Genomic DNA, 22,779 nt, shown 5'->3' on the forward strand with positions numbered 1-22,779 from the left:
CTGACTGTAGTGTTTACAGGACTTCCATGGAGATGCATGGTCTTTCATCTCTCTCACTGTTAGAGCTAGTATATGTGGCCAATGTCTCAGATGTTAAAAGCTGTTTCTCTTGTTTCTCTCTCTCTATATCTCTCTCTCTCTCTCTCTCTCTCTCTCTCTCTCTCTCTCTCTCTACTCTCTACACACAGGGGGAGTTTGTGGCGTGCCTGCTGGCTCTCCTCAGACAGATGAGTGATAAACATTACCAGCAGCTCCTGCAGGTCTTCACCAGCAAAGACGACCTGAGGGTAAGGCTACACACAGACACACTCACATACACCACTCAGCAGAATCTGACTGATGACTCAGCTCATGTGTGAGCCATAGTCAGTAGCAGGAGTGTGTGTGTGGAATGAGGAACGGTTATGCCAGGGGTTGAGGAAGAGGTGAGATGGAGTGATAGGAATGTGGGCAGGAAGAAATGGGGTCACTAAGTTCACAGTAATAGGAATGAATACCATAAATGCACACTATGGATATCATGAATGCACTACCACTCTGAATATATTACTTTAGATTCATAGTTTGGTGATGTGCTGAATGGCAATTGCTGTTTTCTCAGGACTTCCTCTTGCAGATTTTCACAGTTTTCCGCATTCTGATTCGGCCAGAGATGTTCCCGAAAGATTGGACTGTCATGCGGTTGGTCACCAACAAGTAAGATCACTTTTCCCCCTTGCAGTAGCTAACATATTTGATTCAAAATGGTGTCCCTCCATAGTTACTCCTCATTAGCTGACACCTGTTCTTAGTCTGGTTTATCAACTTAATCTTATTATCCCCTCTCTCTCAGTGTCATCATAACAACAGTCCTGTACCTCTCTGATGCTCTGAGGAAAAATTTCCTCAATGAGAAGTTTGACTACAAGGTAAGAGCTGCTTATATCCACTTTGTCTTTCTTTGTTAAAAAACAACATATAATGCGGTTATATGTGTTATTGACATGCTATAATGCGGTTATATGTGTTATTGACATGCTATAATGTGGTTATATGTGTTATTGACATGCTATAATGTGTTTCTATGTGTTATTGACATGCTATAATGTGTTTCTATGTGTTATTGACTTGCTATAATGTGTTTTTATGTATCTTCCTTAGGTGTGGGACTCGTACTTCTATCTGTCTGTCATCTTCATCAACCAGCCCTGTCTTCAACTGGAGTCCTTCTCTCCATCCAAGAGGAAGAGAGTACTGGAGAAGTAAGTGTTGTCTCTACATACAGTACACCTCTAAAGCTCAGCTGGTAGAGAACGGCGCTTGTAACGCTAAGGTAGTGGGTTCGATCCCCGGGACCACCCATACACAAAAAAATAATAATGTATGCACGCATGACTGTAAGTCGCTTTGGATAAAAGCGTCTGTTAAATGGCATATTATTATTATTATTATTATTATTATTATTATAAGTACACACTCATTAACTTTCTTCACATTTCACATCCTGGGTTCGGCGCTGTTCTGATCTCGCGCTGTGTGTTATCTCGTTGTACAGGTATGGAGACATGAGGGTGATGATGGGTTGTGAGATCTTCAGCATGTGGCAGAACTTAGGTACGATACAGTCACATTCTCATTCTATTTCTGTATCACTTTATTGGATTATTGCTAGTCACTCAGAGGAATGTAGTTGATCTCTCTCTCTCCTGCTCTCTCCATCTCTCTCTCCCTCACTCTCTCCAGGTGAACACAAGTTGAACTTCATCCCGGCGATGATAGGTCCGTTCCTGGAGGTGACCCTGGTTCCCCAGCCTGACCTGAGGAACGTCATGATCCCCATCTTCCATGACATGATGGACTGGGAGCAGAGGAGGAGCGGAAACTTCAAACAGGTAATGGACAGAGCCGTCCATATATGCAGTTCATATAGTATGAAAAATTTATGCACTCACTAAAACTGTAAGTCGCTCTGGATAAGAGCGTCTGCTAAATGACTAAAATGTCAATATAGCTCTGGTACTGGACTGACTGGGACCAGCACTAGCACCTCCTGGTGGCACTTTATGGGTACTGCAGTTCCACCAGACCAGACCGACTGTGCCCAATGGTGGCATCCATGTATTGATATAGACTGATTACATAAACAATATGTTCTCTCGTCAGGTGGAGGCCAAGCTGATAGACAAACTGGACAGTCTGATGTCAGAAGGCAAAGGAGACGAGACGTACAGAGAGCTCTTCAACAGCATGTGAGTCAGAGGGAACACGCATACAGTCTCCCACACTGTAAACGTCATTATCAGAATCAGTTCGTCTGTATGTTGTATTGAGTAAGGTAAGAGGACTTGTGAAGGGATGGAGGGATGTATGTGGGGAGGGAAGGGTGTAACAAGGTAAGTGTTTTGAATAATCCAGACAAGCACCTCCTCATATCCATACTCCTTCACGCCTCTTCTCTGAGATCTCCTTGTCCGTGTGCTCAGGTTGGTCCCTTCACCTTGCATGCTTTGTGCTGTAGCGCTTGTGTGTGTGTATGAGTGTTGTTTTTTGTTGGTCTGTGCAGTGTTCGAGCAATTCTCTCCCTATCTCACTGCAAGCCCATATATCATAGTCCCACTTTTTGTCAGACATCAATTGGGCAATTTATGAATGTTCCACAAGCTGGTTTTGAGATGTAGAAGCTTTATGAGCTTTATATGAGCGTTATAACTAGTTTATGAGCTCTGTAACTAGTTTATAAACAAGTTTCTACACTGGTTAGAGCTCAGCATAGGGCAACATTAATTTGCTTTAGAGGAATCAGTCACATACACGCACGTACAGTCCAACATCCATATGATGTGTCACTGCCTTGTCCACCATCAGTGTACAAAACATTAGGATCACCTTCCTAATATTGAGTTGCACCCCTCTTGCCCTCAGAATAGCCTCAATTTGTCGGGGGCATGGACTCTACAAGGTGTCGAAAGCGTTCCACAGGGATGCTAGCCCATGTCCCTCTAAGGTGCGTGCAGGCATACAGCTCCCCCAGGGACTGCAACGCAGAAGAAAAATCAGCCTGCGCAGAGAAGCAGGAGATTGAACTTCTCAACTTTCTAGTTTTCCCTGTTAGTTAACACTATCAACGTTTCCCTTTACTGTGGGAATTGTGATCGAATCAACGCAATATTAGCCACTTTCAATGCAACATACTGAAACAAAACGAACTATGCAAGACTTAGTATGCAAAACTAACTATGCAAGAGTAGGATTCTATTGCATTGACAGGCACAACTCAGGCCGTACTCTACACAGACCGGTGCACCATAACCAATCAGAGCTGCGGTAGGCCTATATGCAAATATACAATTTACTTTGAATTGGACTGTTTTACAGCATGAGCGGTTGTGATTATTATGTGCTTGTTTTGAGATCAAAGCGAGAGCTGCATGTAGCCACGTGTGCACATTTTGTTCATATCCTTTGCTAGTTAGTGAATTATTAGCCCAGTTATAGCTAATTTGTAGTCAGCAATAGGGGAGTGATTGCTTCCTACAAGAGCACAAAACGTGTACATTTCTAGCCATCTTTGAAAAGCGAGTCAGGTAAAGAGCTTTTGTTTATGTCTTAAAGGGGCAGTGTTGTATTTTGAGACAGGCTTGAATAAGCTAAGTAGGCAATAGGCAGAGGGTAGCATAATTTGTCTGATTCTTTGTAATAATGGTATGGGAATAATAGTGCATTTTATTTTGTAAAGTGGTTTCTTGCATCAAACAACACAGCAAAATGTTCAGTCACCTCCTTGTCTGAAGGACAAGTGGATAAACAGGTTAATGTCAAGCCCTGCATGTTTTTTTCAAAAGTCTCATGGAATGTAGGCCTACATTGAACAACACACATTGGCTGCTACTGTAGGCTGAATAATAGAACCACTATTTACATGTTAAAATGTTATGTGATACATTTTCTAAATTGTTTTTGATGGTAGGCTACTCTGGTAGGCTACATTATGATCAAATAGCCACAGTAGCCTACTTGGCCACTGTAAAACAGTAACTTAAAGCGAGTACAGCCTCAGTGTTCACAGTAAACGCGCGCTGGACGTTGCACGAAAATTTCACAAGGTTCAAGTTTGCTCTCAGCAGACCTGAAATTTGCTCAGTGCTGAAAAATATTAGAGGGAATATTGATGCTGGCCCACGTTGACTCCAATGCTTCCCACAGTTGTGTCAAGTTGGCTGGATGTTCTTTGGGTGGTAGACCATTCTTGATACACACAGGAAACTGTTGAGCGTGAAAAACCCAGCAGCGTTGCAGTTCTTGACACACTCAAACCTACTACCATACCCCATTCAAAGGCACTTAAATATTTTGTCTTGCACATTCACCCTCTGAATGGCACACATACACAATCCATGTCTCGATTGTCTTAAGGCTTAAAAATCCTTCTTTAACCTGTCTCTTCCCCTTCATCTACACTGATTGAGGTGGATTTAACAGGTGACAGCAATAAGGAATCATAGCTTTCACCTGGATTCACCTGGTCAGTCTGTGTCAGTGTACATGTGGAACACTGTAAAGCTTAGTGCCATCACATTGCACTCCCTCCACCACAGTATTTTACATGTTTGATCTGGATACAGTTTATTTCAATATATTGGTAAAGTTTTCCCTAACATGGGGTGCAGACACCTTTTAGCCTTTATAGCTGTATACAGTCTTTTTCCTTATCTACCTGACTACTCCGTTTCCTTATCTAACTGACTAACATCACTAACCCTGAGTTAACCTGTGTGAGTGTGTGCTGATATTATTAATCTATTAATATTAATTTGTTTTACCATTGCTTTCCCGGAGTAGAATCCCTCTGTTTGGTCCGTACCCTAGGTAAGACACTCCAATACTCTACACACAGTGTGTTGTCCTTCTGTTAGGGATGTGCTTTACTGCTGTGAGACAGGACAACATGACTGACAGCAGGTTTAAGAGTTTATTTCTTTCCTCTTTTTCTGTCTCTTTCTCTCTTTTTCTCTGCTTGCTCTCTCTCTCTCTCCTGCTCTCTTTCTTCTTCTATGTCTATTTCTCCCCCTCTCTCCCCTTCTCGCCTCTGTCACTCTCTCTCTCCCTTTCTCTCTCTCTCTCTCGCTATTCCAGTCTGTTGAAGAAGATTGAGAGGGAGACCTGGAGGGAGAGTGGCATCTCTCTCATCGCCACCGTCACACGTCTGATGGAGAGACTACTGGACTACAGGGACTGCATGAAGCTGGGGGAGGTGGATGGGAAGAAGATTGGCTGCACCGTCAGTCTGCTGGTCAGTGACAGTCTCTTTCCGTCTGTGGCCCTCGAATAGATTTAATCACTGCTCTTATCTCACCATAGAAACCCCATTTATTTGTTGCTAGCCTTTTGTCCCTTTGAACTATTGTGTTAAGAGAACAGGACCAAAGCTGTGTTTCTGTTCCATTCCCGATGATGTTAAAGTTGCTATGATGATCATGCTTTTTAGATCAGGGCTCCATGAGTTCATAGCCCCCTCATACATACAATATGTTCTGTGTTGTCTTTGTTACCACGCCAACCTGGGGGATTTATTTTGTGCGTGGTGTCTTTCAGTCCTGCAGGTTTATCTTATATAACGGACCAAAGCACTAGAGCCTGAAAGCACCTGTTTATGTGGGCAGATAGCACTGAGTTCATTACTATTCAGTGGCTGATAAACATTGGTGCACCTTGCTCTCTCTCTCAATCTCTCTCTGTCTCCCCCTCGTTGCCTCTCTAGAATTTCTACAAAACTGAGTTGAACAAGGAGGAGATGTACATCCGCTACATCCACAAGTTGTACGAACTTCACCTGAAAGCACAGAATTACACAGGTACACTGTAAAACATGGCCAGGAAATTAAGCCATGTATGTACACTAGTGTGTGTGTGTGTGTGTGTGTGTGTGTGTGTGTGTGTGTGTGTGTGTGTGTGTACTTTGTGTGTTTTAAGTGTGTGGGCTGTGAGTGTGGCTCAAGGGTTTGGCATAACCATGACTGTGTGTGTGTTGTACAGAGGCCTCCTACACTCTTCTGTTGTATGACGAGCTGTTGGAGTGGTCCGAGAGGCCCCTCAGAGAGTTCCTCAACTACCCCATGCAGAGCGAGTGGCAGAGGAAGGAGTACCTCCATCTTACCATTGTACAGAACTTTGACAGGGGGAAGGTGGGATCTCTAGCCCTTTATTTCACTCTCTCTGTCTCTCTCTCTCTTTCTCTCTCTCTCTCATTCTTTATCTCTTGCTCATTCTTTCTGTCTCTCGTTCGGTCTTTCATTCTCTCTCTCTCGTTCTCTCTTCCCCACTCTCTCTCTCCATTAACAATTACCCTGGGACAGTGTCATAATAAGAAGCCAATCTTATTTGAATGTTCTGCTCAGCATCTCCCATCACATTATTACATTACATTTACATTACTCTGCTGAATTTCAAAATGTCCTCCCCCATTATTCTTTGCCCAATTACCCTGTGAATTCACAACCAAAGCCATCTGCTAGCTGCCGCTGCCATGGGATTAAAACGCAGCAGGAAAGCTTTCATTTCATTAGCATGATGGCTGGGTGCTGCACCTGCATTGTGATGGCAGGTCTGCCCTGTCAGTTGGCACGGTTATTGTTAGTACGCTACCGCCACTCAGTGGTCAACACTCATACTGCAGTCAGTCTCCTCTGTAGGCCATTCTACATACATGTTTTGTCAGCATCTCAATATTCTAAAGAGGCTTCCTTTCCTTTAATCCGTATTCTGCTAATGTGAACGAGATGAAAAGGTGAAAACACATTCCTATTGAGATGTAACCATTGTTAGTGTGATAATGTGTTTGTTTCCTCAGTGTTGGGAAAACGGGATCATTCTGTGCAGAGAGCTGGCGGACCAGTACGAGTCTTACTACGACTACAGGAACCTCAGCAAGATGAGGGTTAGTTACTTTATATCTTCTCAGTACATCTCCACTCTGACTGATCCCTAACCAGTTTTCAGTTTAGTTTATTAGTAGAAAATGACATAACCTAATAGTGTTTTGTAACCTGACATTTTCTGTTGACAGATGATGGAGGCATCGCTGTATGATAAGATCATGGACCAGCAGAGACTGGAGCCAGAGTTCTTCAGGGTCGGCTTCTATGGCAAGAAGTTCCCCTTCTTCCTAAGGGTACCTCTCTGTTTTACGACTGGTCGTTTTGTTAAAGAAAGGACATTTTAGAGGCCATAGAACTGCTCATATAGGGGTTTGCCCTCCAATTTCCATCTGTACTTCTAAGCAAGTTGCCAATGAAGTATATTGTCAATCTGTTCCTTTCCTCAAAAGGACTTATGCATTCATAACCAACGTTACACAAACGTAACCTCATATAAATTGTTAGTATGTGTTCATTAGATTGACAAATAAATCATAAATCATATTTTGATGTTACAGTATTGGAAGATTTGACCTCTAGATACTGTAACTGTTGCAGATACTGTAACTGTCCACTAGATGTCATGTTAACCCCTGTGCTGTCTCTGTTCTGCCTTTGATGCGGTCTCTGCCTCGTCTGCAGAATAAGGAGTTTGTGTGCCGTGGCCATGACTACGAGAGGCTGGAGGCTTTCCAGCAGCGTATGCTGAATGAGTTCCCCCACGCCATCGCCATGCAGCACGTCAACCAGCCTGACCAGACCATCTACCAGGCCGAGGCTCAGTGTATCCTTTATTGACATATTGACATAGACTACATACACACACACACACACTCATTTGTTTTACTATCCTTGTGAGGACCAAACAATTGATTCCCATTCAAAATCCTATTTTCCCTAACCTTAAACCAAACCCTTTACACTCGTGAGAATTGGCCTATATGGAGAGGGCTAAATTGAAATGTTTCTTACAGAACAAATATGGAAAACATATGTATAACTATGGTAGAAATTAAAACGGAACAGTTGGGAGATTATGGGAAAATTATTAGACTGAAGGTGAGGACACAACAGTTCACCTGACACAAGACTTCATCCAAACATTACACTGTTGATTTTATGTGCATTTTACATTTACTGTACTTTTCGTCGCATTTGTTACGAAATCTGAAAATACTCTGTAGACATTCAGTAACATGATAAGACTATTCCTGGAAAATGTGGGGTAGGTGCATCATAAGACAAATAAATGACAAGGGTTTAAGTGAGAGGGACTAACTGGGGGGCCAGTATGAAAAATGTACGCACTCACTAATTGGAAGTCGCTCTGGATAAGAGCGTCTGCTAAATGACTAAAATGTAAAATGTCTCCAAGTGGCCACACACCTCTCCAACGTGCACAGTTCCTAAGTAATTTCAATTCTCATTTATGACTCAAAGAAGAGTCTTCAACTATAAGGTGCTTTTTTGAGCTCTCCTTGCTGTGCCGTTGAGGAACTAGAGCAAGCACACTTGTAGTTGTTTTGATTGGAACACAGCCCTGCATCCCCGCCATCCATCCCCGGGCATCATTTGAAAGCTTGTTCTATTGCCAACATGACTAGCTTTTACAAGGCAATTCAGAGAAGCAGATCATAATTTTGGTGCGCATAGAATGGAGTTATGAGTGCATTCAGATGCAAGGTCCGTGGCAAATTTTCTTCACAATACAACAATCATAGGCTCATTATGTTCAGAACAACCCAGGGTATAACGCCATGACATCTTGTAACTGTACATCAAACATAGTCGTCATAAACGTTGACACTGTATATTACATTAGTTTTATTATATGGACTCACAGGTGATTGGCTTGCTTGTATGACATTAAAGAGGTATTTATTATAATCCTCAACATCTCATCTTTAAATATCCATTGAGTCTTAATTTACAGCATTTCCCTCACTCAGACAACAAAAACAGTTGCAAAAGTTGCCCAATTAGCAGGAGGGATGGGGGCAACTTCTTGTCGCGCGAGGTGCTCAAGTCAGAACGGCTGTCAGTCAAAACCCTTACAGATCTGTGAAGGGCAGAGCCTGAGCTCTGACGTCATGTATAGCATTTTACTGTACAGCCACTGCATTCCAATTTAGGTACTTATCAGTGCCAAAGTCTTCCATTTTGAACCTGTATACGGGTATGAGGGTAATGGGTTAACCTAACCCTAACCTGAACCATAACCTTAACCCCTAAACCTAACCCCTAAGCCTAAAATAGCCCTTTTCCTTGTGGGGACCGGCAAAATGTCCCCCCAAAACACAAACACAGTGGTGCACTGCATCCCACATGTCTAGTAAGCCTAAATAATATAAGTGCCATATTACACAGACTAATTATTCCTTATGAATAAGGATATCAATACGAGTCATATTAGGAGTGTTTCCTAACCTAACCAGGAAACCCTTAGTACCCTAGTTTTCTTCCACTGCATTACAGCATGTACATTATAGAGGAGTAAACCAAGAGTATGACTCGTTCCATCTTGGTCCTGAGCCAGAACTGTGGCCATGCTGTAAATACATACATGAGTACTTAGTGAGGATCGGGATCGATCCCTTGTTAAAAATGCACAAGGTGCCTGTAGGATGCGGGAGCCATCTTAGTGATCCTACTCTTCCGCTAGCGATTGATGGGACAGCTGTTTGGAAGGAACCGCTCTCTCTCTGTGTGTGTGTGTGTGTGTGTGTGTGTGTGTGTGTGTGGATGTGTATACATGCGTTTGTCTCTATGTGTGTGTGCGGGCGTCGTCTGTTCTGTGTGTGACTTTTCTCAGAGCAGACAAGGCCCCTCAAACAGCATTAGCATACGGCTTTGTTATCCTCATGTGTCGTTAATCATTGAGGCTCCTGGACCCATGCCCGTCCCTATTTATTTCAATGGGCTGATAAGCTCTCCTTCCACTACGCTGACACAGGCCAGTCCTGCTGCCAATGGGTATGTGTTGTGATATAGTGTGGGGTGGAGATTCAGATATATGGCTACAGGATGTGATTAGTGGAAAGGATGTATTAGCACAGGAATTGGATGGATAGACCTGTGGAACCAAAGAAAGAGGGAGGTGAGGAAAGTGTGTGTGTGTGCGTGTGCTTGAGTTCATGTGTGAATGTGTGTTTGCCCAACCTATTGTATACATCTCTTACAATCAGTCATATCCTTGACGTGCTGGCCCAGACCTGCAGATCTATGCGGTGAGCCCCATCCCAGAGAGCCAGGACGTGCTGCAGAGAGACGGAGTGCCTGACAACATCAAGAGCTTCTATAAGGTCAACCACATCTGGAGGTTCAGATATGACAGGCCATTTCACAAGGGCACCAAGGACAAGGAGAACGAGTTCAAGGTGGGAGACGCACGCAGTGTTTGTACACACAAAAACTCTCCTCTCTGCCTTTCTGTTTCTCTCTCATTCTCTCTCTTTTGCCTTTCTGTTTCGCTCGTCTTGCCATCTTATCTCACCTTTCTGTACTTGTTACTGTCTTCCTTTGATGTCTACCCAACATCCCTATCCTTACTCACTTTCCCTCCCTCCCTCTCCCTCTCTCCCAATCTCTCTTCCTCCCTCTCTCCACTCTCTTGTTTATTGAGTGGTTGTGTGGGTGGCTCATGGTCTTCATCTCTGTATACAGGTGGGTTCAGGTGTTGTTTAATTCATAGTCCTACTAATTAGACTCCGGGGCTAGGAGAGGCTAAGACACGGAGCTCAGTCTAAATATCGTCTCTCCAGACTCCACCCACCCACGCTCACTCAATCTCCATTCTCACTCAATCTGCATTCATAAACCTAATTTTGTCAGGTTTATGAATTGGATATCATCATCATATCGTCCTGAGGGTTAGATTTCCCAGCTGTCTCTTTTGGGTCTACTTAGTGCTTCAGATAAACTGTTCAGGCCAGATAGATTTGACATTTAATATGGAAATATTAAGTAGAATGATCAGTTCTGTGTTGATATGATCTCGTAAAATGATTGACAGAAAATACAATTTGGTTGCAAAACTCCTTTGGGGATTAAAGTAAAGGTATTACTGGAATATACAGTGGGGAAAAAAAGTATTTAGTCAGCCACCAATTGTGCAAGTTCTCCCGCTTAAAAAGATGAGAGAGGCCTGTAATTTTCATCATAGGTACACGTCAACTATGACAGACAAAATGAGAAAAGAAATTCCAGAAAATCACATTGTAGGAGTTTTTATGAATTTATTTGCAAATTATGGTGGAAAATAAGTATTTGGTCAATAACAAAAGTTTCTCAATACTTTGTTATATACCCTTTGTTGGCAATGACACAGGTCAAACGTTTTCTGTAAGTCTTCACAAGGTTTTCACACACTGTTGCTGGTATTTTGGCCCATTCCTCCATGCAGATCTCCTCTAGAGCAGTGATGTTTTGGGGCTGTCGCTGGGCAACATGGACTTTCAACTCCCTCCAAAGATTTTTTTTCCTCATTTTGTCTGTCATAGTTGACGTGTAGCTATGATGAAAATTACAGACCTGGCTGACTAAATACTTTTTTTCCCCACTGTATAAGAATCTCATGTTTTAATGCATTTCAATAAGTGACACTGCATCATTTGTAGATTTGTGTAGACTGTTGCAATGAGAACTCTGTATCCATGAGTGTGTGTACTACTTGGACATTATATGAACCAGTGCCTACACAACATATATTGACAGGAGAGAAAAGCAATGTTCTGTGCTGCTCAGATGTGTTGGTGAATATGTTTTGCGAGCAGTATAGTGCCAGCATTAACATTAAGTGTGTGTGTGCCTGCCTGCACATGTGCCTGCGTGTGCTTATGTCTCTCTGTGTGTGTGTTTGTGTTTTCAGAGCTTGTGGGTGGAGAGGACTACACTAACCCTGGTCCAGAGCCTGCCAGGAATCTCCAGATGGTTCGAGGTGGAAAAGAGAGAACTGGTGAGTCTGTTACACTCCTCCACTAACCTCCTCATATAACCCAATACACAACACATTACTCAATGCTGACCCTGCTATGTTCTAACTTTGCAGAGAACCCAACCAAGCTCCCTGAGCGTAGACTTATATTAAAGGGAAATTTCATCTCTAGCACCACCCCAACATCAACACCTGAGAAAATTGTGCATTTCTATGTTTTGTAGTAGAAAAGATATGGGAAGATAAGTGTTTCCAATGATTGTGAAATGGCCCTTTAAGAGAAGGGTGAATGTTATTCATAATATTCATAATATTCCTAATTATAATATTACTCTATAACTTCTTAAGGATCAAACTGCGTACGGAAGGCTGTGTGTTAGAGAGATGGTGTTTGTTTGTGTGTGTGTGTGAGAAATGTACATTGTGTCTTGTCTCAACTTATAAATATTCTGTTTGTGCGTGTGTGTGTTCAAATCAAATCAAAACCTTACTGTGAAATGCTTACTTACAAGCCCTTAACCAACAATGCAGTTTTAAGAAAAATAAGTGTTAAGTAAAAAATAAAAACAAATGCAAATAGACCGTGTAGCCATTTGATTAGCTGTTCAGGAGTCTTATGGCTTGGGGGTAGAAGCTTTTAAGAAGCCATTTGGACCTAGACTTGGCGCTCCGGTACCGCTTGCCGTGCGGTATGGTCCCGTGTAGCTCAGTTGGTAGAGCATGGTGCTTGCAACACCAGGGTTGTGGGTTCGATTCCCACAGGGGGCCAGTATGAATAAAAAATGTATGCACTCACTAACTGTAAGTCGCTCTGGATAAGAGCGTCTGCTAAATGACTAAAATGTAAAAAATGGTAGCAGAGAGAACAGTCTATGACTAGCGTGGCTGTCTTTGACAATTTCTAGGGCCTTCCTCTGACACCGCCTGGTATAGAGGTCCTGGATGGCAGGAAGCTTGGCCCCAGTGATGTACTGGGCCGTACGCACTACCCTCTGGAGGCCAAGCAGTTGCCATACCAGGCAGTGATGCAACCAGTCAGGACGCTCTCAATGGTGCAACTGTAGAACTTTTTGAGGATCTGAGGACCCATGCCAAATATTTTCAGTCTCCTGAGGGGGAATAGGCTTTGTCGTGCCCTCTTCACGACTGTCTTGGTGTGTATGGACCATGATAGTTTGTTGGTGATGTGGACACCAAGGAACTTAAAGCTCTCAACCTGCTCCACTACAGCCTCGTCGATGAGAATGGGGGCATGCTCGGTCCTACTTTTCCTTTAGTCCACAATCATCTCCTTTGTCTTGGTCACGTTGAGGGAGAAGTTGTTATCCTGTCACCACATGGCCAGGTCTCTGACCTCCTCCCTATAGGCTGTCTCATCGTTGTCGGTGATCAGGCCTACCACGGTTGTGTCGTCGGCAAACTTAATGATGGTGATGGAGTCATGCCCGTGTTGTATCTCTACGTACAGGTATACATCTGTCTGTATATATACTGATACCTTATCACCCTGTGTTTTCCTCCTTTAGGTGGAAGTGAGCCCGTTGGAGAACGCCATCGAGGTGATTGAGAACAAGAACCTGCAGCTGCGGACGCTGATCGCCCAGTGCCAGAGCAGACAGATGCAGAACATCAACCCCCTCACCATGTGCCTCAACGGGGTCATCGACGCCGCCGTCAACGGGGGGCTCGCACGCTACCAAGAGGTCAGAGGCCAATGATGATGTCACTGGCTTACAGTGTGGAGACATTGTCTGGGCATGCTAGATCTAGGATATAAATACAGTCTGCCTTATGTGTTTGTTTAAAGAGTGCATAGACAGACAGACAGACAGAGAGACAGACAGACACAGACACAGACAGAGACACAGACAGAGACACGGACAGACAGACAGACAGACAGACAGACAGACAGACAGACAGACAGACAGACAGACAGACATACATGCATGCATGCATGCATGCATGCATGCATACATACATACATGGAGTCCCCTGTAGCTCAGTTGGTAGAGCATGGCGCTTGCAACGCCAGGGTTGTGGGTTCGTTTCCCATGGGGGGCCAGTATGAAAATGTATGCACTCACTAACTGTAAGTCGCTCTGGATAAGAGCATCTGCTAAATTACTAAAATGTAAATGTAAAATGAGTTCATTCAGACACATTCAAGGGCATGTAAATCACACATTACATTGAAATATATAGTTTAAAATACATACAGTAGTTTAATTGTCCTGAAGCTCTGTAAATGAAGTGTTGAATGAACCCTTTCTCCTCTCCCTCCTCTCCCTCCCTTTTCTTTCCAAATCCATACCGGAGTGCTATAGCATCCGAGCTATAATCACTCCTTTTCGAGGAGTCCTCCGGCGTCAGCCAGCTAACTGTGTGGCTCTCGGTTGCATAGCACCTTCACATTATCACTACAGCTAGCCGTGTTGAGTTTGCAGCGAAGCTTAAGGGGGCCAAGTTAGCAGTCTGCTCTCCTCATGACCACCACTACCTCTCACCTCTATTAAACTGGTGGTGGAGATGATGAGATGATGCTAGAGATGTGGATGTTATAGGAAATGAGTTTGACCTGGGAGAGAATAGCTAGGCTAGCTATGGTTGTGTTGCGCAGTGCCCACCTGTTGCTGCTTCAAGTATCTTATCTGCCAGAGCTTTGATTCAATGGGCTCATTGTATGAAGTATATGATGATATACAATGCTGCTGAATCTATAGAGTACATCATGTGACAGTTTAGATTCAGTTGGTTTAATGTCATGATATACAATGCATACATTTTATAAATATATTACTTATTTAAAGTGTGTACCATAGAGGGATATAATGATGATATATACTGTCTATAAAGGCAATGAGAACGTCATACATCCACATTTCGTATTCCTAATGCTCCATGATATTGACGTATGGAGTTGTCTTGAGGAATATCGCACACAATACATCATAAATCAGTTGCTTTATTAGGGTAACGCAATTGACTTTTATGCCAATTTGTTCATCCATAAATGAAGCAGATATCAGCATTCATATTTCGATGTATTGCTTATGGTTATAGTTCCAGCCCTGAAGGAGAATCCAGCATGATTTAATATCTATTTAATTGAGGTTTTATAATGATTCACAATGTCACTTGACACTTGGAGTTTCTCCTCCAATCTCAAGTCCAACCAGCACCAGAGAAAAGTATCATTTGATGCTAATTATTTTTCCACCCTCAGCTATGGGTTTCAGACAGTATTATTCATAAAGCCACGCTATGGTTCACTCAGACGGAATAGTCCCTTTTCCTTTGAATATGTATTTCTGTGGCTTTGGACTATCTTTCACACCAGTTATTTCAGTCAAAGCGACCGTGGCATTCAGTGTCACAGCAGGGGTCGTAAAGCTATGTTTTGTGTCGGGGATAACGATCGGGAGATGAGCCTGCTACTGTAGCCGAGCTAGCACTGTTACATTGTTCTCATGGTGGTAATTGTGTGTGTTATTGTTTAGCTAGCGTCATGGTAGAGGTTACCTCTCACGGTCAGATGGTAGACACAGATAGGACCATGCCTGTTTGGGAAGGGGCTTTGAAGTAAGCAGTGAGTCTTTTGAGTCCCCCCTCTCTCCCTCTCTCCCATATCTCTCTCTGTCTCTTTGGAGATAGCCCGCCACAAAGACCTTGTGAGGGAGACCAAACCCTGCTTTCTCCTTTGTGGCAACTCTAGCCCCTTTGCTCTCTTTCCACTGAAGATTTTAAAAGCGATTTTGAGTTGTTGTTCATTTTCTGGTGTTTTCTTTTTAAAAATCTGTTTTTATTGTAATGCAGATTAAAAAGCCTTGACTCTAATCTGCACTCATCTCAAGGGTTGCAATATCAACATCAGGGAATATGCATTTAATGTATGATCAAACAGACCCACTCATAATTATACATAGCATGTTTACATTATGAATATTATTTCTTCCTTTTTATAATTTGCCCACAAAAAAAAGTATAGATAGACAGACAGACAGACAGACAGACAGACAGACAGACAGACAGACAGACAGACAGACAGACAGACAGACAGACAGACAGACAGACAGACAGACAGACAGACAGACGGAAACATGGTGACACTATGAAGTAAACAAATTCAGAACATACAATGAATTGTGTTCATGCAGGCGTTCTTTGTGAAAGACTACATCGTGAATCACCCTGAGGACGGGGACAAGATCGGACGACTAAGGGAACTCATGTTCGAACAGGTCAGTTTCCAATGTTGGAAAACAGTAGCCCTACTTTAGTAGGAGAACTGCTTAGCTTTTGTGATGATATTTCATCTGAAAGAGATTAACGTTAACAAACAAAATGCACCATCTCCGACTCTCTCCTCTAGGCTCACATCCTGGAGTATGGCCTGGCCGTCCACGAGAAGTTTGTTCCTCAGGACATGAGACCTCTACACAAGAAGCTAGTGGACCAGTTCCATGTGATGAAGTCCAGTCTGGGGATCCAGGTTAGTAAAGGCCACTCAACAGGAGCACAATCATTCACAACCTCAAATCAACCTTCATCCAACCTGCATTAGCACAACCATAACTCACACTGGCATAAACAATACGCTAATCACATGTTTTCTCCTCCCTCTTCTCTCTCTCTCTCCCTCCGTTTGCCCTTCTCTAATCCCGACCCCAGGAGTTTCCGGCGTACGTGCGCGCTAGCCCCGTGCACTTCACCAACGGCAGCCCGCGTAGTTCATGCAGGAACTCAGTCCCCAACATCCTCAGCCCAGATGGTGCTCGCGTGGTGGCCAGACGCAGGTGAGAAACACTGTCCTCATCTCTCTTTATCTTCCTCTCGCCTTCTCTTGTCTCTTCCCCTTTTCACTCCCTTCCTGATACTCTTTTCTTTCCTACACGTCCTCTACTCTCTCTCTCTCTCTCTCTCTCTCTTTCTCTCACTCCCTGGTATGGCACCATATGGGTGTAGGTGAGTTCTCTGTGTGTGTGTGTGTGTGTGTGTGTGTGTGTGTGTGCTCGGTGACCCTGCCATTCTCTACCTGGGACATCCTACCTCCATCCTGCCTCCTCTCGAGCGTAAAGAGGCACAGACATGCACAGCCAAGAGGGGAATATACACACACACTCACACACACACACACACACACACACACATGTGTACGCACACACGCACACCCAGCCTCAATCTGTCACTGACATTTCTCTCACTGAGTTTTTACTGTCTTCTTAAGTCGACAGCTTGCAAATTTAAAACTCACTAACAGCTACAACTTGTGATTTAAGGAGAGATTATTTGGCTGTAATTTTCTTCTGAAACCCAAATATTGTGCCTTTTTATCAGAACGATATGGTATTATGTCAGATGAATGCTCAACCAAATTCTGAAAGAAACTGGTCTTATTTTCTTTCTCGCTCTTTCTCTCTTTCTCTCCCTCTCTATTTCTTTCTCTCTCTCTCTCTCTCTCTCTCTCTCTCTCTCTCTCTCTCTCTCTCTCTCTCTCTCTCTCTCTCTCTCTCTCTCTCTCTCTCTCTCTCTCTCTCTCTCTCTCTCTCTCTCTCTCTCTCTCTCTCTCTCTCTCTCTCTCTTTCTCTCTCTCTCAATGTGTGTGTGTGTGTGTGTGTGATCAGTCCCCTCACCTACCCAGCTGTCAACCGCTACTCGTCGTCATCACTGTCATCTCAGGCCTCCAATGAAGTGAGCAACATCACAGGGCAGTCGGAGAGCTCTGACGAAGTCTTCAACATGCAGGTACAATTCCAATTCAATTTACCCTCAACCTCCCTTTTTCAAAGTGAATTCCTTTTTTTGGATGTTTGCAAAAGCTCACTTGAAAAAGGCACTGATCTAAACTAGATTTGGATAATTCCAATCCCTCACACGGTCTTAGCTGTCTATAATTCTTAACTTGTCAGTGATGTTGTTGTTGTTGATGTAGTTGTTTATCCCTACAGCCCAGCCCATCTACCTCAAGCCTCAGCTCCAATCACTCTGCCTCTCCCAACGTGACCAGCTCTGCTCCGTCCAGCGCCAGAGGTAAGACTAACAGAGAGAGAGAGAAAGCACACTTGAATGCTTTTTGGTCTTAAACACTCAGTACTTGGTGGCAAACTATCTGACCACCGTGACTGATAGAAAACTGAGAAAAACGCTGACTGTGTACAGACTCAATGAACACAGCCTGGCCATAGAGACCGGCCGTCACAGGCAGATCTGGCTACCCAGAGAGGACTTTGCAGACATACAGGCAATTTTCTTCCCCAAAATTGAAAACAAATATTACTTTGAAACAAAAACATTGGGAAAAAATATCCTCTCTAGAAAGAGAGAGGGAGAGAGAGAGAGGGAGGAAAAGGAGAGAGAGAAGAACAGCTAAAATCATATCTGAAATAGTATCAGTACTTGCACTGGGAACCATTTGTATTCAGACCAAAATACTCCACTGAAACAGAAAACTGTGTCCTGCTGGAGAACATCAAGAAATCACTGGATTAGGGAAATGCGGTCGGAGTAGTCTTCCATGACATGAAAAAGTCATTTGATACAGTTAATCACAGTGTACTGATCTCCAAACTCCACAAGTTCAATTTCTCAGACAGTGCCATATGTTGGTTTGGTTCATATGTGGAAAACCATGGACAATGTGTGGTCATCAATAACATCAAATCCACATTTCAAAAAACTAAAATGGGAATTCCTCAGGCTTTGGTGCTTGGTCCAATTTTCTTCACATTATACATCAATGATTTATTTACCAGAGACAAGTGTAAGTGCCGGTCTTCAACTGTACGTTGATGACAGTGTTGTCTGGTAAAACCTTTGCTGCTGTCTCTAAACAACTGACAGAACACCTGGACTCAGTTGGACAGTAGGTTGAAAATGGTCTCATTTTGTTTCTCAACAAGGAAGCTGCCAGTGACAGTGTCACTCTAAATCAGCATCAAAGGAGAGACAATTGAAAAAGTCACAGTGGTGAAATATCTGGGGATCATCCTGGATTCACAACTGAAAATTGACAAACATGCTAAAAAGATCAGTAGAACTATCAAAGCAAGCCTCCCCTGTTTCAGACTAATAAGACCTTGTCTGCCTCTTGACAATGCCTTCTTATTCTTACATGCAGTGGTGTTCTCTCACATGTTCTACTGTATAACATCCTGGTTCCAGCCAGACAGACAGTGCTGAGACCCCTAGAGTCACTGTACAACCTTGCACTGAAAATCCTGGACCAAAAGCAAATACTGCACCATCTTTGTCACATCATGAAAAAGTATAATGAACTGAGCGTTGAACTCTTCATCAAATTTGCAAATGGAAGCTTGTGTTTAAGTGTCTCAATGGTTTTGCGCCTAAATCCCTGACCAAACACATGCAGAAGCTGCAATGGCCTGGAATGTCCACCAGGGGGGCCACCAGTGGAAACCAAGGTCCCTCTATATATCCCTCTATATCAGTTATTTTATACAAGCAACAGTTCCGGAATACAATGGCCTTGTGTGAGGGTGCAGACATACCAGGAGTCTATGAAAGGCATAACATCACAGTCCAACACAGAACATATTCCTTGAGAAGTTACAACAGCTCACCCCAAATTCTGCCACCACACTATGACATTTGCTTTGTGCATATAATTGTGATAATGTACTGATATGTGATTAAATGGGATTTGTATTGATTATGCATTACTTTCTTTCCTTTTGTTTCCATAAAAGCCATTCTAGGGACGGTTGTTGAAAATTAGCGTAAGATAGAAACACCCATCGGACGATTGTTTGTTCAATGTGTCAATGTGTTTGTACTTGTGCCTTTCCAAATAAACCAAACAACAAAAGAGACGAAAGTAGACAGAAAGAAAGAGTGAGAAGGAGAGAAATAAAATTATTACCATTATGTTGTTACGTAGTTAGATTGGTAAAAACAGTCAAATGGATTGTTTGATTGAAAAATTGATACATTAATGCATACATGGGAGAAAGAGAGATGAAATGGAGAGAATCTTGAGAGGGTGCATTGTTGATTACACCTGTGAATCAAAGAGAATGTCTCTAAGCCCTATAAGAAGCTTGGTACCACAGCCAGCCAGGTTAGGAGGTTCTTTAGAGGATTGTGACAATCTAATTGCTCCTCCAGCCTCTTATCGCCCCTCGCTCAGACACTCTCATGCATTTTTACCTGATGCAGATCATAAACATAAGAATATATGGAGACATTTATGGATGCCTATACACTCCCCTTGGCAGCTCCTGTGCAACCAGAAGGACCCCTATAAAGCCACTGTCAGGATCATAAAGTGTTTAGAGAAGTACAGCAAACTGAACTGCCTGTAAGATGGCCATCTCATTCCCATATGATGTCCATTCTAAAGCTAATTGCTATGTGATGTGAAATGGAAAAGGATCTATGGGCAGCCAGTGATAAGCTGTAATCATTACTGGCTGTAATGCGTTTGTGTGTGTGTGTGCACACCTGTGCATGCGTCGTTTGAGTACACATACGTGCGTGTGTGTGCGCATGTGTGTGTTAGTCAGTGTATCCCGGGAATGAGTGTCTGGCGCCACCACAGTGTGACAGCCAGCCCAGCAGGGCAGGTCTTTTATGTGCTGAGGTTAGTGAGGTGGAAACAGCCAGGGTGGAGGAAGTGAAACAGGGAGCGCTGTTGGTTGGTCGATGGTTGTTGACTGCCAGCTTCTATCCTCGTTTATTTGTGTGTATCGCTTGTCTAACAAGAACACCTTTTGCATGTGTGATTTTTGTGTCATCACCTATTCTCACACTCACTCCCTCTTCCTTCCTCTCTCTCTCTCTCTCTCTCTCTCTCTCTCTCTCTCTCTCAAATAAATCAAATAACACAATGCCTCTCTCATATCTGATCTAGTTAACCTAGTTAAAGCATATGTATATTGTAACTTCATCCTACTGCTACGATTGGATAGAATGAGGCTGTAACGCCACTCCCTTTCACATCTCCTTGCATATCTCTCCATTGCTCATATCACTTAGTGCTGTTTACTGCTATTATGAGAACTAGCTCAATGGCGAGGACATTTGCTACCAAGCCATATATGTGCATAATATCTAACAAGGAGAGCGAGTGTAGGAAAAAATATGAAATGACGATGCATGTTCTATCTGAATGACTCAAGTCTGCCCATTAGGCATTTTAAAACGCTTCCTTCTTTCCATATTACGACAATCGTCTAATCCGACTATTAACTGTCAGTTTACGGATACGATTGCCGCTGGTCAGATTAGCACACCAGTAAATAGCTAACGTTTCACCGCAAGTCAGATGGCTCGTTGCTGAAAATGGTGCATGTTCAAAATGATAACTAGCTTAACGTTAGCTAGCTACATTGGCTATTAGCAAAGATTATGGATATACTGACAAGATACATGTCTCTCCGCCCTAACAATCGTTGTCCACAAAGTGGCACGGTGGGCTGTAACTCCCGCCTATCCTTGGATTGGTGGATACATCTCATAATTGTAATCCTTTTTTTGAATATTTGATGAGATCAAAATTCGATGAGGGTTGATGACGTCACCCGCCTCTATTCAATGGAGAGAGATGCTATGCTACTAGCCTCATGCCATGAATATGCATAGCCATCTCAACATAACTCAGATTTAAAGTGTTTTTTCTCAAAGGATGTCACGTGTCCTACTTATATCAGTACACATTTACATTTTAGTCATTTAGCAGACGCTCTTATCCAGAGCAACTTACAGTTAGTGAGTGCATACATTATTTTTTTATTTTTCATACTGGCCCCCATGAGAATCGAACCCACAACCCTGGCGTTGCAAACGCCATGCTCTACCAACTGAGCTACATCCCTGCCGGCCATGCCCTCCCCTACCCTGGACGACGCTGGGCTAATTGTGCTACGGGGCTACGACAGAGGGGCTACGACAGAGCCTGGATTCGAACCAGGATCTCTAGTGGCACAGCTAGTACTGCGATGCAGTGCCTTAGACCACTGCGCCACTCAGGAGACTACTACGAAACATCTATTAGATCAAATAAACCTTACGTAGCAAAAAAGCCATACATTTTTTTGTTGACCAAATTCGACACTCATTGACCTCCATATAAAAACATCCTTGCTTGGTGGGCAAAACAACGAATAAAACGCCACCTGCTGGAGGGAGACATATTTTCTGCCGAGTTGGGCCTCTCTCTTCCTCTTCCTCTCTGCTATTAGCTCCTATCTGATATCTTAGCACCATGTTTATCTAGCCAGCTAACTAGCATAGTAGCTAATACAGCTAGCTAGCTAACACCACAGATGAAAGGGTTAGTTATTGTAATCTTTGCTAACAAGTCACATAGCTATCTGCTTAGCTAGCTTGCGTATTGCATGCATGTCCAGGCACGTCGACACGAGTGTTATTATTAGTGATTAACTAAACTAATATTTGCAACAGGAGTTTGATTTTGGTCACTGTGTCAATTCATCCATTTCTCAATACTGCACCTTTCTGTTGGAGAATGAGCTAGCTTGCTGCTTGCTGCTGCTGATTTTCTTCGGCATTGTGCAGTGCTCGTGGCTCAGGCAGTGAGTGGCGGCTGGCATAGCAGCAGCTTTGCTATGTAGAGGGACTATCAGCAAAGCTGATAGAGAAGAGCCGATAGACTAGAAAAGGCCAACATCGGCCCGATTATATCGGCTCAGCCGATTATTGGTCGTTCTCTAATATGTAGTAATGTATGCATGCGTGTAAGACTGTCATGTCTTTGTTAATGTTTTTAAATGTATGTATTTTTCGTTATGTGTTGGACCCCAGGAAGACTAGCTGATATAATCTACATCTAAATCTCTCCTCTCTCTTCACCTCTCCCTCCAGGTTCTCCCCAGCTGCAGGACAAACACAAGCATTCCAGAGAGAACTCCTGCCTCTCTTCCAGGGAGAGACCCGTCAGTGCCATCTACCCCAATCCCCTAGACCCTGCACAGGTGA

General features: G+C 43.3%; 1 protein-coding gene across 5 annotated transcripts in view; it reads left to right on the plus strand.

Moving 5' to 3' along the window:
- The window catches only part of LOC121543671 (dedicator of cytokinesis protein 4-like), a 125,881-nt gene that overhangs the window by 89,795 nt on the left and 13,307 nt on the right, over positions 1–22,779 (plus strand). For 3 of the 5 annotated variants that reach the window (XM_041853725.1, XM_041853728.1, XM_041853726.1), the window contains exons 26-48: positions 189–287; positions 602–696; positions 833–908; positions 1,141–1,241; positions 1,535–1,593; positions 1,723–1,871; positions 2,143–2,228; positions 4,819–4,845; positions 5,113–5,269; positions 5,738–5,831; positions 6,013–6,161; positions 6,827–6,913; positions 7,043–7,147; positions 7,536–7,677; positions 10,104–10,270; positions 11,761–11,847; positions 13,353–13,529; positions 15,981–16,064; positions 16,196–16,315; positions 16,495–16,619; positions 17,448–17,568; positions 17,772–17,853; positions 22,666–22,775. In XM_041853725.1, coding sequence (XP_041709659.1) covers positions 189–287; positions 602–696; positions 833–908; positions 1,141–1,241; positions 1,535–1,593; positions 1,723–1,871; positions 2,143–2,228; positions 4,819–4,845; positions 5,113–5,269; positions 5,738–5,831; positions 6,013–6,161; positions 6,827–6,913; positions 7,043–7,147; positions 7,536–7,677; positions 10,104–10,270; positions 11,761–11,847; positions 13,353–13,529; positions 15,981–16,064; positions 16,196–16,315; positions 16,495–16,619; positions 17,448–17,568; positions 17,772–17,853; positions 22,666–22,775 — 2,499 coding nt within the window. The remainder of the gene's footprint in view (positions 1–188; positions 288–601; positions 697–832; positions 909–1,140; positions 1,242–1,534; positions 1,594–1,722; positions 1,872–2,142; positions 2,229–4,818; positions 4,846–5,112; positions 5,270–5,737; positions 5,832–6,012; positions 6,162–6,826; positions 6,914–7,042; positions 7,148–7,535; positions 7,678–10,103; positions 10,271–11,760; positions 11,848–13,352; positions 13,530–15,980; positions 16,065–16,195; positions 16,316–16,494; positions 16,620–17,447; positions 17,569–17,771; positions 17,854–22,665; positions 22,776–22,779) is intronic. The other 2 variants (XM_041853727.1, XM_041853729.1) reach the window with 1 other exon arrangement.

Source organism: Coregonus clupeaformis, unplaced genomic scaffold (genome assembly GCF_020615455.1).
Source record: "Coregonus clupeaformis isolate EN_2021a unplaced genomic scaffold, ASM2061545v1 scaf0025, whole genome shotgun sequence".
NCBI classification, from domain to species: domain Eukaryota; kingdom Metazoa; phylum Chordata; class Actinopteri; order Salmoniformes; family Salmonidae; genus Coregonus; species Coregonus clupeaformis.